The sequence below is a fragment of the Cricetulus griseus genome, chromosome 2 (assembly GCF_003668045.3).
Source record: "Cricetulus griseus strain 17A/GY chromosome 2, alternate assembly CriGri-PICRH-1.0, whole genome shotgun sequence".
In the NCBI taxonomy this organism is placed as follows: domain Eukaryota; kingdom Metazoa; phylum Chordata; class Mammalia; order Rodentia; family Cricetidae; genus Cricetulus; species Cricetulus griseus.
Window position 1 is genome coordinate 382,213,555 of NC_048595.1, and position 14,464 is coordinate 382,228,018.

Sequence of the window (14,464 nt, forward strand, 5' to 3'; positions counted from 1 at the left end):
AATCTAGGACCAATATGGGTTGCCATCCTATCTCTGCCAAGTTACTACTTCTCTGAGTCTGATTGCTTCATATAAAATTGTGACAGTGATGTCTGCATTTAATAGGTTTGTTCCAGAGAGTTAAATGAAATAATGTGGGAAAATGTGCAACTTCTATAAGATTGTGTATTTTCATAGGCTCTTGAGGTTATTCACAGAATAGAACAGTATTATTTGCTGTGTTTATAGCAAATGTCAGTCCAGGGCTCAGGCTGATTATTGGCCATTGAGAAAACTGTAAGTCATTACCATAACTTCTTGTGATTTACACTTGTCTGACTAGCTATCACATTAGATTTTGTGTTAATATATTGGAATTGAAAAGCATTTTATGCCTGGCGGTGGTGGCGCACACCTTTAATCCCACCACTCGGGAGGCAGAGGCAGGTAGATCTTTGTGAGTTTGAGGCCAGCTTGATCTATTGAGGGAGTTCCAAGACAGGCTCCAAAGCTACACAGAGAAACCCTGTCTTGGAAAAAAAAAAAAAAAAGAAAAAGAAAACAATCATTTTATAAGAAAAAAGTTGCAAAATTTTAATCTCTTTTTGTGAATAAATAGAAATTCTGAGTTCTGAGTGAGACTAATTGTTATGATCAGTCTCCTTCAAACTGGGACTTAAAAAAATGAATACAAAAGCAAAGAAGCTATGTAGTTATTGTTACCGCTGTTGTATTTCTGGTGGTGCTGAGGATGAACTAAGGCAGTGTGCACTCTAGGTAGGTGCTCAACTGCTGTGCTGGCCCCTACACTCAAGTCATTATCGAGAGAGTGGTAGGTGCTTTATCTACTTTATTTTAATCCATTGTGTTTATGTAGAACTTAGATGCTGTGTGCTATTTTCTTATGGAAAATGAACTCTACTTGTTTGCTCTAGATGTTTTACGGGTGATTCATGTAACTGGAAAAGATACCTCGAACATCTTCAGTCCCTCTGATTCTCTAAAAGCAGAAGGTGACATCGAACACATGGCTGAAGGGTTTAAATCTCATCTCATTCGTCTGATTGGAAATCTGTGTTACAAGAATAAAGAAAACCAAGATAAAGTAAGATTATTTCCTAGTGTTCCACATATAACTTTGTTTAGAATATGCTGTTTAGAATTTAGAATACCTTCACTTGGGGGGGCGAGTGAAATCTTATGTGAGTTCTTAGAAAATTGATTGAACAGGATAGCTATAGGCTAATATGTAACATAAAACAGTATGCTACATTTTTTCTTCTACAAATAAGCACAATGTGTCATACTTGAAATTTTTTGCTTTTTATTTTAGTGGTTTTTGCTTTTTATTGTAGTGGTGTGTGTATGTCTCTCTCTCTCTGTGTGTGTGTGTGTGTGTGTGTGTGTGTGTGTGTGTGTTTGTGTGTGTGTGTGTGTGTGTGTGAGAGAGAGAGAGAGAGAGAGAGAGAGAGAGAGAGAAGAGAGAGAGAGAGAGAGGGGAGAGAGAGAGAGAGAGAGAGAGAGAGAGAGAGAGAGAGATGTATGAGTGTGAAACAGTGCCAGTACATGCTTTTCAGTGCATGCATGTGAAGTTGGTTCTCTCCTCTCACCATCCATTCCAGAAATCAAGCTTAGGTTGAGAGGCTCTGCAACAAGTGTTTTCTATCTGCTGAGCCATCTGGACTTTCTAAAAAGTGAAGTTAGAAAAAAAACTTGTGTAGGTTTTCCTTTTGTTAATAGTGCAAGATGCTGTTATCATCCTTAACATTTATAAACTGTATGAAGTCAGTTCTTACTATGTTCTACATAGTAAGTTCCAGCTGGCCAGAGCTTCATAGTGAGAACAACAGAAAAAAATGATTTTAACAAGTTTGGAAATTTTTTTAGTAATAGGCATTTCAGAAACATTGAGTGAGGCATGGTGACACATAACTGTTGTCTCTGCCCCAGGGAGGACCAAACAAATGGATCAGTACATCAAGACCAGCCTAGGCTACATAGCAAGACTCTGTCTGAAACAGAATAAAAAGAAGTCTAGTATTACTGGGCATTGGTGGCACATACCTTTAATCCCAGGAGGCAGAAGCAGGCAGATCTCTGAGAGTTGGAGACCAGTCTTGTCTACAGAGTGAGTTCCAGGACAGGCTCCAAAGCAATACAAAGAAACCCTATCTTGAGCAGCCCCCCCCCAAAAAAAATAGTGTCCTGTCCTGAGTCTTTAATACTAGGTTTTCTGAATGGATATGCATTTAATTTCTGGAAATATGAGAGGCCCCCTTTAGAACTTCTTTTGTCCTCTCTTTTATACTTATCATTGTAGAGCTGATTATACTGAAAACATGAGGTTGATATTGATAAAAGAGCCACATGATGATTAGGTCATGTGCTTCACATTGAAGTAACACTCAGCTCCTTCAATTTCCCAGATAGGCTCTCTCTTTGTAGCCCTGGTTGCTCTGAAATTTGCTATTTAAACCATGCTGGCTTTGAACCCACAGAGATCTGCTTGCCTCTGCCTCTTGAGCACTGAGATTAAAGACATGTACCACCACGCCCAGCTGGAACTAGAGGTTCTTTGTCTTACTGGGATTTACTTGGGGCAGTGTTTGTTTTGCTTATTTAAATATTAAATCTGTTACAGGTTATATTTTTCTAAGACATCTATAAAAGTTCTTGTTACTGTATGTATATTTCTGAATGTCATTTTACCATACTCCTATCAAGGCATCTATTTCTCCATTCTTTGAAACTCTCCAGCTCACATGACTGCTTTGAACAGTAACATATGATAGGAATGAGCCTGTATCATTTGTGGCATAGTCCTTAATTTGCCCAGCTTTTAGAAACTAGTTATGTAAGAAGTGCTGGTTCTTCCAGACCACCTTGCTATGAACTTAGTGAAACCATGTGGAGAGGCTCTAAAAACTGAGATGCAGAGAGTGGAACTAGTCAAGAAACTCCGTGGTACCAGAAACCCTTGCAAAAAGCCATCTTGGAAGTATATGCAGTCTTGGTTCTTTATGTGACTGGCCCAGGCAAAGCCTTTTCTTAATTATGGATCTCAGCACTGTGAGAAAAAGTGAAGTTAGAAAAAAAATTTGTGTAGGTTTTCCTTTTGTTAATAGTGCAAGATGCTGTTATCATCCTTAACATTTATAAACTGTATGAAGTCAGTCTTTTAAAGACATTAAAATTGGCACAAATTCATACATTGTGGAGTGAAATTGATACTAGAAGAAGGGGATGGGACAAAATGTGACTTACAGGAAATCTGCTTGTTTTCTAGCTTGAAGGGGGAAAAAAAAAAAAAAAACAAACAAGGCTAGCAAAATATCTCAGTGGGTAAAGGCACTTGCCACCGAGCCTGATGGCCTGAGTTCAATCTTTAGGATCCACAAGTTGTCCTCTGGCCTCTATACAGGTGCTGTGACATATATTCATTTTTTTCTCCCTGTCTTTCTTTCCCCAACTGCTGCCTTTCTCCCTCCCCCCTTCCTCTTCTCCCTTTCAATAAATGTAATAAAAAAGGAAAACAAAGAACAGTTTGGGGGCAAATATTATTGGAAGTGAGGAGGGAATCCCTGAAAGGTACAAGCAAGCCCAGGTTCTCTGCCTCAGTTCTCTAAGTCTTTGCTTATGTTTGAATCATGTACAAACCTGGCAGGCTCCAAGCAAGTAAACTGGGGACAAAGTAATTATTGAAATCTGAGTTGTCAGTCTGCAAAGTTTATATTTAAGTCAACTAAAATAAGTGTTCACAAAACAAACAAACAAACAAACAAACAAATAACCCTCTTTACAGGACTATAATATAATTAAGAATTTCCACAGAATAGTTTATGCAGTGTCTAGGAGTCAAAACAAAATCATGTGTCTTACTGGAAAATTTATTCCATTGTTAAAAGAACTATTACTCAAAAGAAGCTGACTGCAAATCACAAAGATGCTGCCAAGGACTTTAAAGGAACAGTTGTAATAGTGAATGGACAGTATGTATTATATGAATGAAAAGATAGAATAGAAATAAGAACTATAGAAAGAACTAAGTAGAAACTATAGAAATGAAAAAATATAGTATCTGAAACTAAAAGGTTTATGAATTCTTAAGAATACCACAGAGATGATAGGGAAGTGTGTATAATTGATTCAGAGGTAGAAATCATCCAATCTGAAAAAGATAGGGGATAAAGATTGAAACTACAACTGGCCTTTGTACTATGCTACCCTTTGGCACAATTTGTTATGTAATAGTCGATCATGGGGAGAATGAGACCTGCTGTTTTGTCTGGTGTGTGTACAATTTGGATAGTCCTCCTCATTGAACAGGCATATATCTAAGATTACTGATTCCCTCTTGGAAATGTACTGGATTGATTTTTGTAAAACAAAGTTGATAGGGATTAAGACACTTTACCTGTTTTAATAACCAAAACTGCCTTTCTTTAGGAGCACAACAGAGGTGAGTTCCTTGTGTTCGGTTATTATTGTTGCTAATTTGGGGTGGCCTCTCACAGGAATACACTGTAATGACCCTTAGGCTTCTGGATAGCTCACAGAGTCAGGAGCAGGTTGCACCCTAAAAAGCGTAGAGTGTACACAAGTGCTGCATAGAGGGCCCTGGAGCCTCCAGGAAGTTGCTGTGTGTTCTCTAGTAGAACAAACACTCCAGAGAGCATGAAAGATTCATTCTTTGAGTGGGAGAATGCCTCTCTATCCCAGTGTCTTTCCTGTGCTAACAAGGGCTCAAACCCGAAAGCATTAACTATGGGGGACGCCCTCCCCCTTCTTTTTCTATGTTCTGGAAGCTTCTTTATTCTTGTAGCTCAGTCCTGGTTCCAGTTGGACAGTAAAAATGTATTTTCCTTGCTTATTATTTCTGCAAGGGATAAAGTTCAGTAGCTTTCTAAAACCTCTGTTCCAGTTCTGGGGAAGTGGATGTTTGGAGAATAGATCTTTATGTGAGTCACTAATTCCCAGGGTGTTGTTTAGGTGGTTTGTTTGGCTTCTATGCAAATTGGAGCCTACAGATAAATTTGGGTTTATATTTCCAAGATTAAAAAAGATTCTGAGTTGGGGGGATTTGTGTCATCTCACCAAAAGAAAAAAGGAGTGGATGATTTATTTGTTTAGTGTCTGTGTTGCTGCATCATGCCTTCTTATGGGTATTGTCAGCTTTAACATTTGCATCAGCCTTGCAAAGCAGGTTTTACTAGGGATGTGACTGGAGAGGCTGTCTACTGGTGTATTGGCAGAAGTCAGAGTAGAATTCAGCTTTGTTTTCCTGTGAATTCCCAGGTTTGTGCTCATTCTCCTGTACTCTAGTGCCTCCTATTTTGGAATTTTCCTACAGTTTGGCAGGAAAGATTTAGACTTCCCAAAAATCTTCAGCCCAATAGGTCATCCAACCAGACCCTTTCAGCTCCTTCTGGGTTCACTTAGGAAACCCCAGTGTGCTTTCCTCCCTTTTTCTTACTCATTTTTCCATCAACTGTGAATATCCTTAATCCTCAGGGCCTTTCATTTGGTTGATGAATATTTGCTTCCTGGGAAGGTTCCCTTCTAGGAATGTTACCAGAATTTCTTTCCTGGGGAGACAGCTATCACCTCCCTACAAGATGCTAATAGTTCTACCCAAGTTCACTCTGGGAAGGCAGTGAGTCTTGGGGCTTTCTTTGGGTAAGAGATTACTAGTAAGAGTGGGAGACTCCAAAGCAGTAAGTAGCACAAGAAAGTAGATGGAGTTGCCTTCAGTCAAGCTTTCCCAGCCTGTATGCTCTAGCACCTCCAGAGGCTGCTTGCAATTAGGGCAGAATTTCATTCAAATGGCTAGGAGATACAGGAGGGAGTAGACTGTCTTCTGAGGATAGAGAAGTCATCTTCCCCCTAGTGACCTCTAGAGAGGGCTCTTGCAAGCAGGCACAGCTTATGAAGAATGCAGTTGTTTTGCTCAGAGGACTGTGTTCTGTAGGGAACATCTGGGGATCTCGCCTCTGACCCACAAGGTTATTCACAATAGAAACTTTCATAGAACCTTTGTGCATGGTGCTTAATTCCTCAGAAACTTTATCGGAAGCCCTTTGAGCCCTACTGTAGTTTTGCTTGTCATGTAACTTCATTTGTAGTAATGTGATGTCCAGTAGCTGGCTAAGGCACCTGTTTTGTGGCCTTTTGAGATTGATATTTTTTTGCATCTGTATTAGGTAACTAGAGCCTGTTACTCCTGGGGGAGAGAGTGGGCTAAGACTGACAGAGAATTTGTTTCCATCAATTTTTAAATGGAGAAACTAAGGCACAAAGAGATTTCAGTGTGATTTAATTAAGCTGATATTTATTGAATGCAGACTTGGTCTGTGTGTCCTGGAGATGCCATTAATGCCAGTAGGGGCTAACAGGCATGCACTAGTACTTCTTACCCATCAACTCTGTTACAGAGGCCTGCCAGGGAGGATCAGAATTCTGGGTGACCTTATTCTGGGGTGATCAACCCAGAATGGTTATTTCTGAACAAAACTGGGCCAGGGCCTGGAGGTGTGAGAATGAGGGATCCCCTTCCTTTGTATTTGCACCTTTGGACAACCTGCTCAGAAATTTATTGAACCTAGTCCTTGAGCTGATCCTTCTGTGGAGCTGGTGGGCTGCTTCCTGAACTGTAAAGGCATCCAAATGTCCTTACCATGAAAGAGGTGCTCCTACTCCTACAGACGCCTCATTTTACTTACTTTGTGCTCCACTTAACATAGCATTTCTTTGTGACAGCTGTAATGATTAGTTTACTTTTAAACCTCTGTGGACTGGATGGAGAATGATTCTGTTTTGGTTTCTAATGTAAGAAGCACTTGGATATTGATGCTGTAAACACAAAGAAACCATTCTTTGGCTTCTTTAGAGTATGGAATATATGGACTATATTTCTTCCCCATTCTTTTGCTTTTCACTAATGTTGTTACTTCTCTGCCTTATTTGAAGAAAAAAAGTTTTATTTCTTAAAGCTAAATGTGTTATTTGAAATGTCTGAGAAAATAATTAGTTTATCTACTATTCCTTTTCCCCAAAAGAAAATGTTATTGACTAAAGTATATACACTTATTGGTTGTGAGGTGCCTTCTGCTGAAGGCTCCTTGGCATTGCTGATTTGTTCTTCTTTCCTTCCCCCTCCTCCTCATAGAGATTCCTAGCCTTGGTGCTGATGCCTGGTGGTCTCTGTGCTGACATATGTGCACACAAAGCTTTCATTGCAGGTATCAATCCATTTGAAGAGGTTCAGTGTGTGAAGAAGATGTAACTCATGACTCTCCTGTCTAGAACCGTCCTCTAGAAAATCAGTTCTTAAACATCTGTGACCATAAAAGCACATTTGTCATCTTTGTTTGCTCATTGTGTTATGCCTTTAAATTTTTTACCTGGTAAGCATTATGCATTCAATTAAATGAATGAAAATTCTTAACTGAAAGTTTATCTTTTGTCATCTATAATTTTTTAATTAAAAATTTATATTACTATATAAAATGATAGGTTTCATAGTAAGTGTGTCCTCCCCTGTTATATTTTCTCTTTTTGGTGCTTGTGATGAAACACAGAGCCTTGTGTATGATAGGGAAACACTCAACCACTTAAGCCATATAGCATCAGTTGGCTTATGACAATTTATCTTAAAAGTATTTGTCATAGGAGCTGGAAAGAGATGGCTTGACAGTTAAGAGTTTACTGCTCTTGTAGAGGATCCATGTTAGGTGTCTCACAACTGTCTGCAACTCCAGTTCTAGGGGGATTTGACATCCCCTTCTGACCTTCTTGGAACCTTCTCTCACATGCATATACTCCACACACATACATACAGTTAAAAATAAAATAAATCTTTAAACAGTTGTATGTTCACTACAACAATATGGAATGTGGTTTAGTTTCTGAAGATACAAAGTAAATAGAACATTGTTTTCTGGCTCAAGGAATCATTTGTAAACAAAGGCTAGACAAACAACTGTGCACATGGAAGTTAAAATTTCTTTAAATTCTGAATTCTGGGATAAATTCTGAAAGTCTTTTTTTGTTTGAGAAACATTTGTTTAGTTAGTGTGTATGCATTTGGGGGCTTGTGTGTCACTGTGTGTGTGTGTGTGTGTGTGTGTGTGTGTGTGTGTGTGTGTGTGTGTGTGTGTGTGTGTGTGTGTTCAGTCCTTCTACAGTATAGGTCCTGAGGATTGAATTCAGGTTGTCAGGCTTGATGACAAGCAAATTCACCCATTGAGCAAACTCACCAGCTTTATTTGGGATATTTAAATTAATGTAACTGCCTTTTTATATTCTTCATGCTTTTAGTGTCTTTTTTGTATGCAGCATGGCAAGTGTTTCAGTTTCTCATGTATAGAGCAGGCAGGCCAGCCAGTCCTTTGAGTCCCTCCTGTGTAATATGGTTTCAAACAGGGTATTTGTTTAGTGAATCATAAAACTGGAGGCAAATATATGGCTGTTTCAGTGTCCCAATTGTTTCATTGAGGCTGTTTTTCTTAGGGTTAGTAACTGCACATTGTCTATCGATGCTGACTGGTCATTGATGAATAATTGTTTTGTAAAGAAAGTCTTGATTAGCATGTGCTAGTGTCTTCCATCAAGCTTATATAGCCTTGGCCTGGGTGCCAGGGTCCTTACTGTCTGCCATGAGAAGGACCAGTTTCTCTATTTTTGCCCTGTACGAGCATTATGTGAACTTCCCAACCTCTTTTATTATCCATGTGTCCTTAAGTTGCTCTTTAGAGCTCCTGATCACTTAAGGTTAGCAGGAAGTACATTCTACTTCATTATGCCTTCTTTTGATGATTTTGCTTCCTACTACTCTGCATATGGAATTGGCATCTCTGTGTGGATATATCATGGTGTGTATTTCAAAATACATGTGTTTGTTTTACTTTTACTTGTCTTTCGTGTGTATAGATTAGCTACGAGCCAAAGAGATATGTGGAAATGTTGATTATCTCTCTTTTACCTTAACAGACTAGATCGGTTTCCAGCTGTATTGCCAACCCCATACCTCTTTCCTGGCTTCTGCTTCTTGATCCCACTCTCATATAAAAACTTTCTCTATGTCTCCAGGGTAATATTGCTGAGAAATTTATTGTACCCAGTCTTCCCATGGGTCTTGAGCTGATCATACTGTACAGGTGATGGGTTGCTAAACTGCAAGTACATTCAGACTTCTCTACCAAGTCATAGTTTAAGTATTTGTCCATCTTCTCAGTGGTCAGTTCCTTGACTGTGCCTGGTTTCTTGGAGCTACAGAATAAGCTGTGTTCTCCTGTTGTCCTTCAGTCACTACAAGAGGCAATAGATTTGCAGTAGTGCAGACATGACTAAAATTAAGTAAACATAGACTGGCTTCTTAGTTAACCATTTACTAACTGTAACTGTTAGTTCTACTCTCAGCTTCTTTGCTTCAAAATGGAAACAGCTATACTTTCCTGTGGGCTCTGGATGACTGAATGTGATGGTATGGAACAAACTACCTAGACTCTCCATTGTACTTGAGCCTCCCTTCCAGGCCTTTGTTGAATAGATATAGTACATTTCATTATCTCCTAACTATATGCTTTAAAGAATTGTTACTACATTTATTTCTGTGTGGAGTGGGTGATATGTATGTGTATGTATGCATGTTGTGGTATGAGTGTGGAAGTCAGACAACTTTTAGGAGTTAGTTCTCTTCTCCCACTATATGGGTTCTGGGTTTCCAACTTAGGTTCTTAGGTTTGGCAGGTTAGGTTCTTTTATCCACTGAGCCATGTTGCTGACCCCCAATATATAAATAAGTATTTTATATAGATATTATTATATAAATATTATATAAATATATACTTATACAAATATGTGCATATATACATATATATTTAAATAGAAATTTGTAGGTAAATGTCATTGGAGTTTACTAAATGTAAAGTAATCTTGATATCCTTGCCTTTGTAGGTGGGAATTGTTTGAGGAAGTAGTGAAAGCATGTAAGAAAACTTTAAGACAATAATACTTTTTTTCTTGTCAGGTCTACCACAAATGCCTTTTTAATTTTTTTTTCTCTTGACATTATCCATTTCTAACTGTTCTCGGACATATCTGGGAGTTTGGGGGTACTTTTCCCCTTATGTATTTATTTACTGTATGCCTGCATAGCAGTCAGGACAGCTTATGGGAGTCAGGTCTTTCCCTGTGTAAGTTCTGCAAATTGAATTTAATTCATCAGGTGCAAGCAAGTGCCCTTACCCGCTGAGCCACCAGCCCTGGAGGAACTTTGAAATCTCAGATCTGTGTCCCCTTCGTTGCACTTTGTGCTTCTCCTCAGTCAGAAGCAAGTTGCACAGAATCACAGCTTATTGATTTGATGATTGAATGTATAGACAAGATCTGGCTTGCTTAGAATTCCACTTCTTTGTAATGTAATCCGAGTTCAAGAAATATGTCAAAATTCATAACTCAAGCTGTCACCATTAGTTTCTTGAACTTACAGTTCCTGCTACAGAAAGTGAAATTAAAATTCCTATCTTGAGGATACCTATAGAGATTTAGTTTGTTGCAGCTGTACTTTTTTTTTTTTTTCTTTTACGGCATAGAGGAGGGCTATAGTTGTAACTCAATAGTAAAACATCTACTTAGCATGTATAAGGGCCTAAATTCAGTCCCTAGTACTGCCAAAAATTAAAGCTTTGAGGATGTTTTATTGTTTGACTTCGAAACTCCCCTTTTTCTGTTTCATTATAGGAGTAGTAACAGCTTGTACTTCTCTGGGAGGGGCATGGCACTATTTAAAAGGGAGACGTACATGAACAGTATGAGCCATCTGTTGCTATTACTGTGGCGTGTCAGAGATCCATGCTTTGGGTTCTTAATTGTATCACTACTGCCAGTTGAGTCAACTGGTGAGCTTCAGGTTCAGTGAGAAACCCTGTCTCAGAAAACAAAGTGGAGAGTGATTGAGGAAGATATCTGATGGCCTCTACATGTGAACATGCAGCAGTGTTGATTTTTACATGTTTAGTTTTTTTTCTTGTAGCTCCTGGAAGTTAAGAGGAGCAGAGTTATTCAGCATGCATGTACCCACAAACACACGGTTGCACACATGGAAAGGGGCATGGATCTAGAGGTCCTGTTTGTCTCTGATAGGAAGAAAATGACAGTTCTTGGTGACTATAGCAATTCTTTCTTTCTTTGTTCTACTTTTGTAGTAGTATATATGTCCTTACCTTCCTCAGCCAATATCTGGGGGTTTAAAAGAATTTCAATTAAGCTTTTATAGAAAAAATATTGAGAGTAAAACATTAGCATATGATCTGGAGAATTTTACTAACAAAAATAATTAAAAGTTCCTATTAAGGTGACTGGGGACATTCTTGAGTGCATATCAATTTGTCTGTGTGAAAGAGAGGCAGAGGCAAGCAGACACAAACAGAATGATTATTCCTGTAGTGTGTTGAGTTTCTTTCCTTCTTTCCTTTTTTACTACAAAGGAATAGGATTTGAATTTACCTTCTGTTGGCAGGGACTCTGGTTGGGCATGTTAGTTTTTGGTGAATGTTGAGTGTTTCACATTTCTACTACATGCCAGAATCTAATGAAAACCCAAGTACTTTTGACATTGTTAAGTTTTCTTTATATCTCTAGCCTTCATTAATTTGGACAAATAAGAAAGTTTTACTTCAAGTGTTAAGCTAGCTCCTTTTATTTCTGAGGGAATAAAAAAGATGGAAGTGTCTGTCATACATTTAAAACATTGTCAGCCTTTGGCATTGTTAGTTGTTTGCTTTTCCTAGCAGCACAGGATCAGAGTTACATTCTTATAAATATATAAACACAAATCAGTCCTGAAGTAATTATCTGACACCCCTTCTTTTAAAAGCCTGTTGCTTATCTTATTCTGGTGAAGTTTAATTTGATACTCATCATATTCTAGTAGAAGAGTAGCATTGTCTCTCTTGTGCTGTACTGTTTAACCCAAATCTATATGACTTCTATGCAGCAGTTGGAATAAGGCCATTTCTATTTTGTTCTTCAGATTGGAGCTGCCGTGCTGTTGTCATTCTGTTAGAAAGTTGTAGTTTAGTTCAAGTGTGTATTTGCCATCTGTTATGCACCAGCTGGCGTTCTAGACAGTGAGAATGTAGAAATGGATTTGGCATAGTGCCCTCTTGAGGAATTCATGTGAACAGGGAGACAGATGTAAGAATTGCTATTTAAGTGAATTTGTGGGGCTAGCATGAGGCTGAGGAGTGGCTGCAGTATGTACAAGGAAGAAGGAAAGGCTCCACTGAGTTCAAGAAGAGCCAACCCTGTGCCTAGGTGAACAAAAATGAGGGAACTCTAGAATTTTATTCTTCCTTGTCACTGAGCTACTGAAGACATTTGTGCTACTCCCTCATCAGTGCTGAAATTCTTGCCTCTGCCGAACTTATCCCAGCTAGGTCCTGGGTACCTCTTCTCATTTCCTACTCTAGACTTTTGTTTCTGGTTTCTGAGAAATCTGCAAATGCTACCCAGTGATAGTTGAGTGTCCAAGTCTTCTGAATCCTATCAAGGGTTAAGCAGAAAAATATACCCTGCCAATCTCTTAGGAGCTACTGAGAGCAGCCATGAGCCAGCGGCCTGCAGTGTTTTTCTAAACTGTCCCTTGTCTGCCTGCTCCTTGTATCATGGCCTTCCCTTTAGCACAGTGCATGAAAAGTTGATGTTAGAAAAACCAGTTTAAATTTAAGTTTGTTTCTTCTTTTCTTTTGTTTCATCTCCTCACTAGTCAACCCTTCACATATTTAATTTTTGAGTCTTACTTCATCTAGAAATTGGAGGTAATTTCCCTGATCTCATGAGGACTCATTTGCTGTGAGGACTAAGTTATCAATAATACAGTAATATCAGTAACTACTTTGTATGGGTGCTCAAATGTATATATATACTCCAGTGGAGTGTTTTATAGCCCAGCTTTCTTTTAGCCTATACTCCTCATAAGCCTGAATGCCACCATGTCATTTGGCCTTTCTCATTTCAGGATATAGGGACCATATTCTTAGTATCTCCTTCATGGTCAGTGGTTCTCTTCCCTCAGTCCTGTGTCTTGTCAACACTCACAGGTGCAAAGCTTAGGTCCATGCCAGTTTCTTCTCTGCTATTGAGCTTCCATATCCTTCCCCAACAGTGTGGAGTGACTAACTTTCTATAGTAAGCCAGTTTCCTGGTACCCAGGAATGTTTGATCTAGGGCTCTATAAGGAAAATTGTTCATTTACTACTGTATGTAGCACCCAAAGCAAATCTGTCTTCCTTTGTGTGCCTGCACAGTGCTGGTAAAACCTGGAGGAACAGAGATGCTCACTCAAGTAAGCAAAGGATTGGTGGCATTTCACCTTCTCAATGTTTTCATCATGCTACAAGTTCCATTGTTAAGCTTTCACTTCCTTTAGTTCAAATTTGTGTAAAAATGCTGACACACCTTGATTGAGAAACATTTCAAACCTTAATCATTCTTTAACATATTTGTGTGAAAGCATTTCTAGCTTTTTTTTTTTTTTTCTTGACAATAAACTGACCCAGATAGGAGAGCAAAAGGGAATGGAGGAGCAAGACTTGATGTTGCGTTCTGTGTCTCTTCCATTTGCTTGTTGCCTTCATGGTGGCTGTCCTCCCCTCTCCAGTCATTACTAAATGGAGGTATAGAGGGCTATTATCACCATAATCACTAAATACCCTGTAGCTCTTTATCCCACTAGTAGTAATAATTTATGTGTATTTGGAAGTTCTGCATTTCTTTTTCAGGAAAAGTATGAATTTAGATATTCACATAGATTGGAAAAATTAAAAGTTGAGCCTTAGTCAAGATCTTGCAAAAAATTAATCACTTCCAAACTGAAGAACAATAGCATCATTCCCAGTAACACAGTGAGCATGGTGCAGTGCTTATTATGTGTTTGGTACCCCTTTGAGCCCTTGCTTGTATCAGTGTATTTATCTTCATAATATTTGGTGGTAGTGGGCAATATTATCCCATCTTAATTTGCAAACTCAGGTGTGTGGACATTAAATAATTTGCCTAGGGTCTCATACAGTCAGTGGTAGAGCAGAAGAAGACTGGCTTTTAACACATATTCTCAGTTTCCTTATCTGCCCACCTGTGGTATGGCCACAGCTTAGGAATTGTGTCTGAGGCACTTAGTTAGCCAGAGCTATTGTTCTTGTAGTTTTCTATGATGTGATCACAGATTTGATTTGTAGCTGCAAATGTGTGTAGGATAACCCATATCTTTTAGGTATAGGAGTTACGATAGTTTTTGTAAATTAAACAGATTCCCTTGGTTTTCCAGACTACTTCAAATTAAGTAATGTTGAATACAGTCTTGAAACATTGCTCTTTCCAAAAAAAAAAAAAAAAATGTTGATTAAAAGAAGTTTTATGTGTCAACATATATTCACACAAGCAGAGTGGATACTTGTTTGGTTTTTTTTTTTTATCATTTAAGGAA

General features: G+C 38.6%; 1 protein-coding gene across 4 annotated transcripts in view; it reads left to right on the plus strand.

The window, feature by feature from the left end:
- Positions 1 to 14,464, plus strand: part of Atxn10 (ataxin 10) — a 137,227-nt gene that overhangs the window by 60,628 nt on the left and 62,135 nt on the right. For all 4 annotated transcript variants that reach the window (XM_027396176.2, XM_027396177.2, XM_027396179.2 and 1 more), the window contains exon 9: positions 915 to 1,084. In XM_027396176.2, coding sequence (XP_027251977.1) covers positions 915 to 1,084 — 170 coding nt within the window. The remainder of the gene's footprint in view (positions 1 to 914; positions 1,085 to 14,464) is intronic.